The sequence below is a fragment of the Microtus ochrogaster genome, unplaced genomic scaffold (genome assembly GCF_000317375.1).
Source record: "Microtus ochrogaster isolate Prairie Vole_2 unplaced genomic scaffold, MicOch1.0 UNK2121, whole genome shotgun sequence".
In the NCBI taxonomy this organism is placed as follows: Eukaryota; Metazoa; Chordata; class Mammalia; order Rodentia; family Cricetidae; genus Microtus; species Microtus ochrogaster.
In genome coordinates this window covers 3408-3870 of record NW_004951219.1, presented here as the reverse complement: position 1 = coordinate 3870, position 463 = coordinate 3408, and the positions used below count along the sequence as shown (strand labels likewise).

General features: G+C 54.4%; 1 protein-coding gene across 1 annotated transcript in view; it reads right to left on the bottom strand.

Annotated features, from left to right (window-relative positions):
• Positions 1 to 4: 4 nt before the first annotated feature.
• The window catches only part of LOC101992490 (triosephosphate isomerase-like), a gene marked incomplete at its 3' end in the record, with an annotated part of 3144 nt that continues 2685 nt past the window's right edge, over positions 5 to 463 (bottom strand). The window contains exons 2-4 of the mRNA XM_013355651.2: positions 339 to 460; positions 170 to 254; positions 5 to 95 (exon numbers count right to left, since the gene is read on the bottom strand). Of these exons, the coding sequence (XP_013211105.1) occupies positions 5 to 95; positions 170 to 254; positions 339 to 460 (298 nt within the window). The remainder of the gene's footprint in view (positions 96 to 169; positions 255 to 338; positions 461 to 463) is intronic.

The following is a 463-nucleotide window of genomic DNA, read 5'->3' as shown; positions in this document are numbered from 1 at the left end:
GTGATACCGGCTTCCCTTTCATCTAACTTCTCCCCAATGCAGGCGATCACTCCGAGCCCCTCAGATAGGGCATGGGCTACTTTCTGCCCAATCAGCTGTTGAAGAAAAAATACAGTGAGCCAGCCCTCTCGGATGAAAGCATCCCTTACCTCCTCTCCTGCTTACCAACCTCATCGGACTCCCCGAAGACATGCCTTCTCTCCGAGTGCCCCAGCACTACCCATGCGGCTCCTAAGTCTTTGATCATGCCAGGGCTAAAACAAACAGATAAACACCAAGGTTCAGCAAGGAGCCTACAAGAAAACTGCCCTCTACGCTCCTCTCTGCCTCCGGCTCACCTGATCTCCCCAGTGAAGGCCCCATTGGTCACTTTGTAGCAGTTCTGCGCAGCCACAGCAATCTTGGGATCTAGCTTCTGCCTGGCGAAGTCGATGTAGGCGGTGGGGGGTGCACAAACCACCTC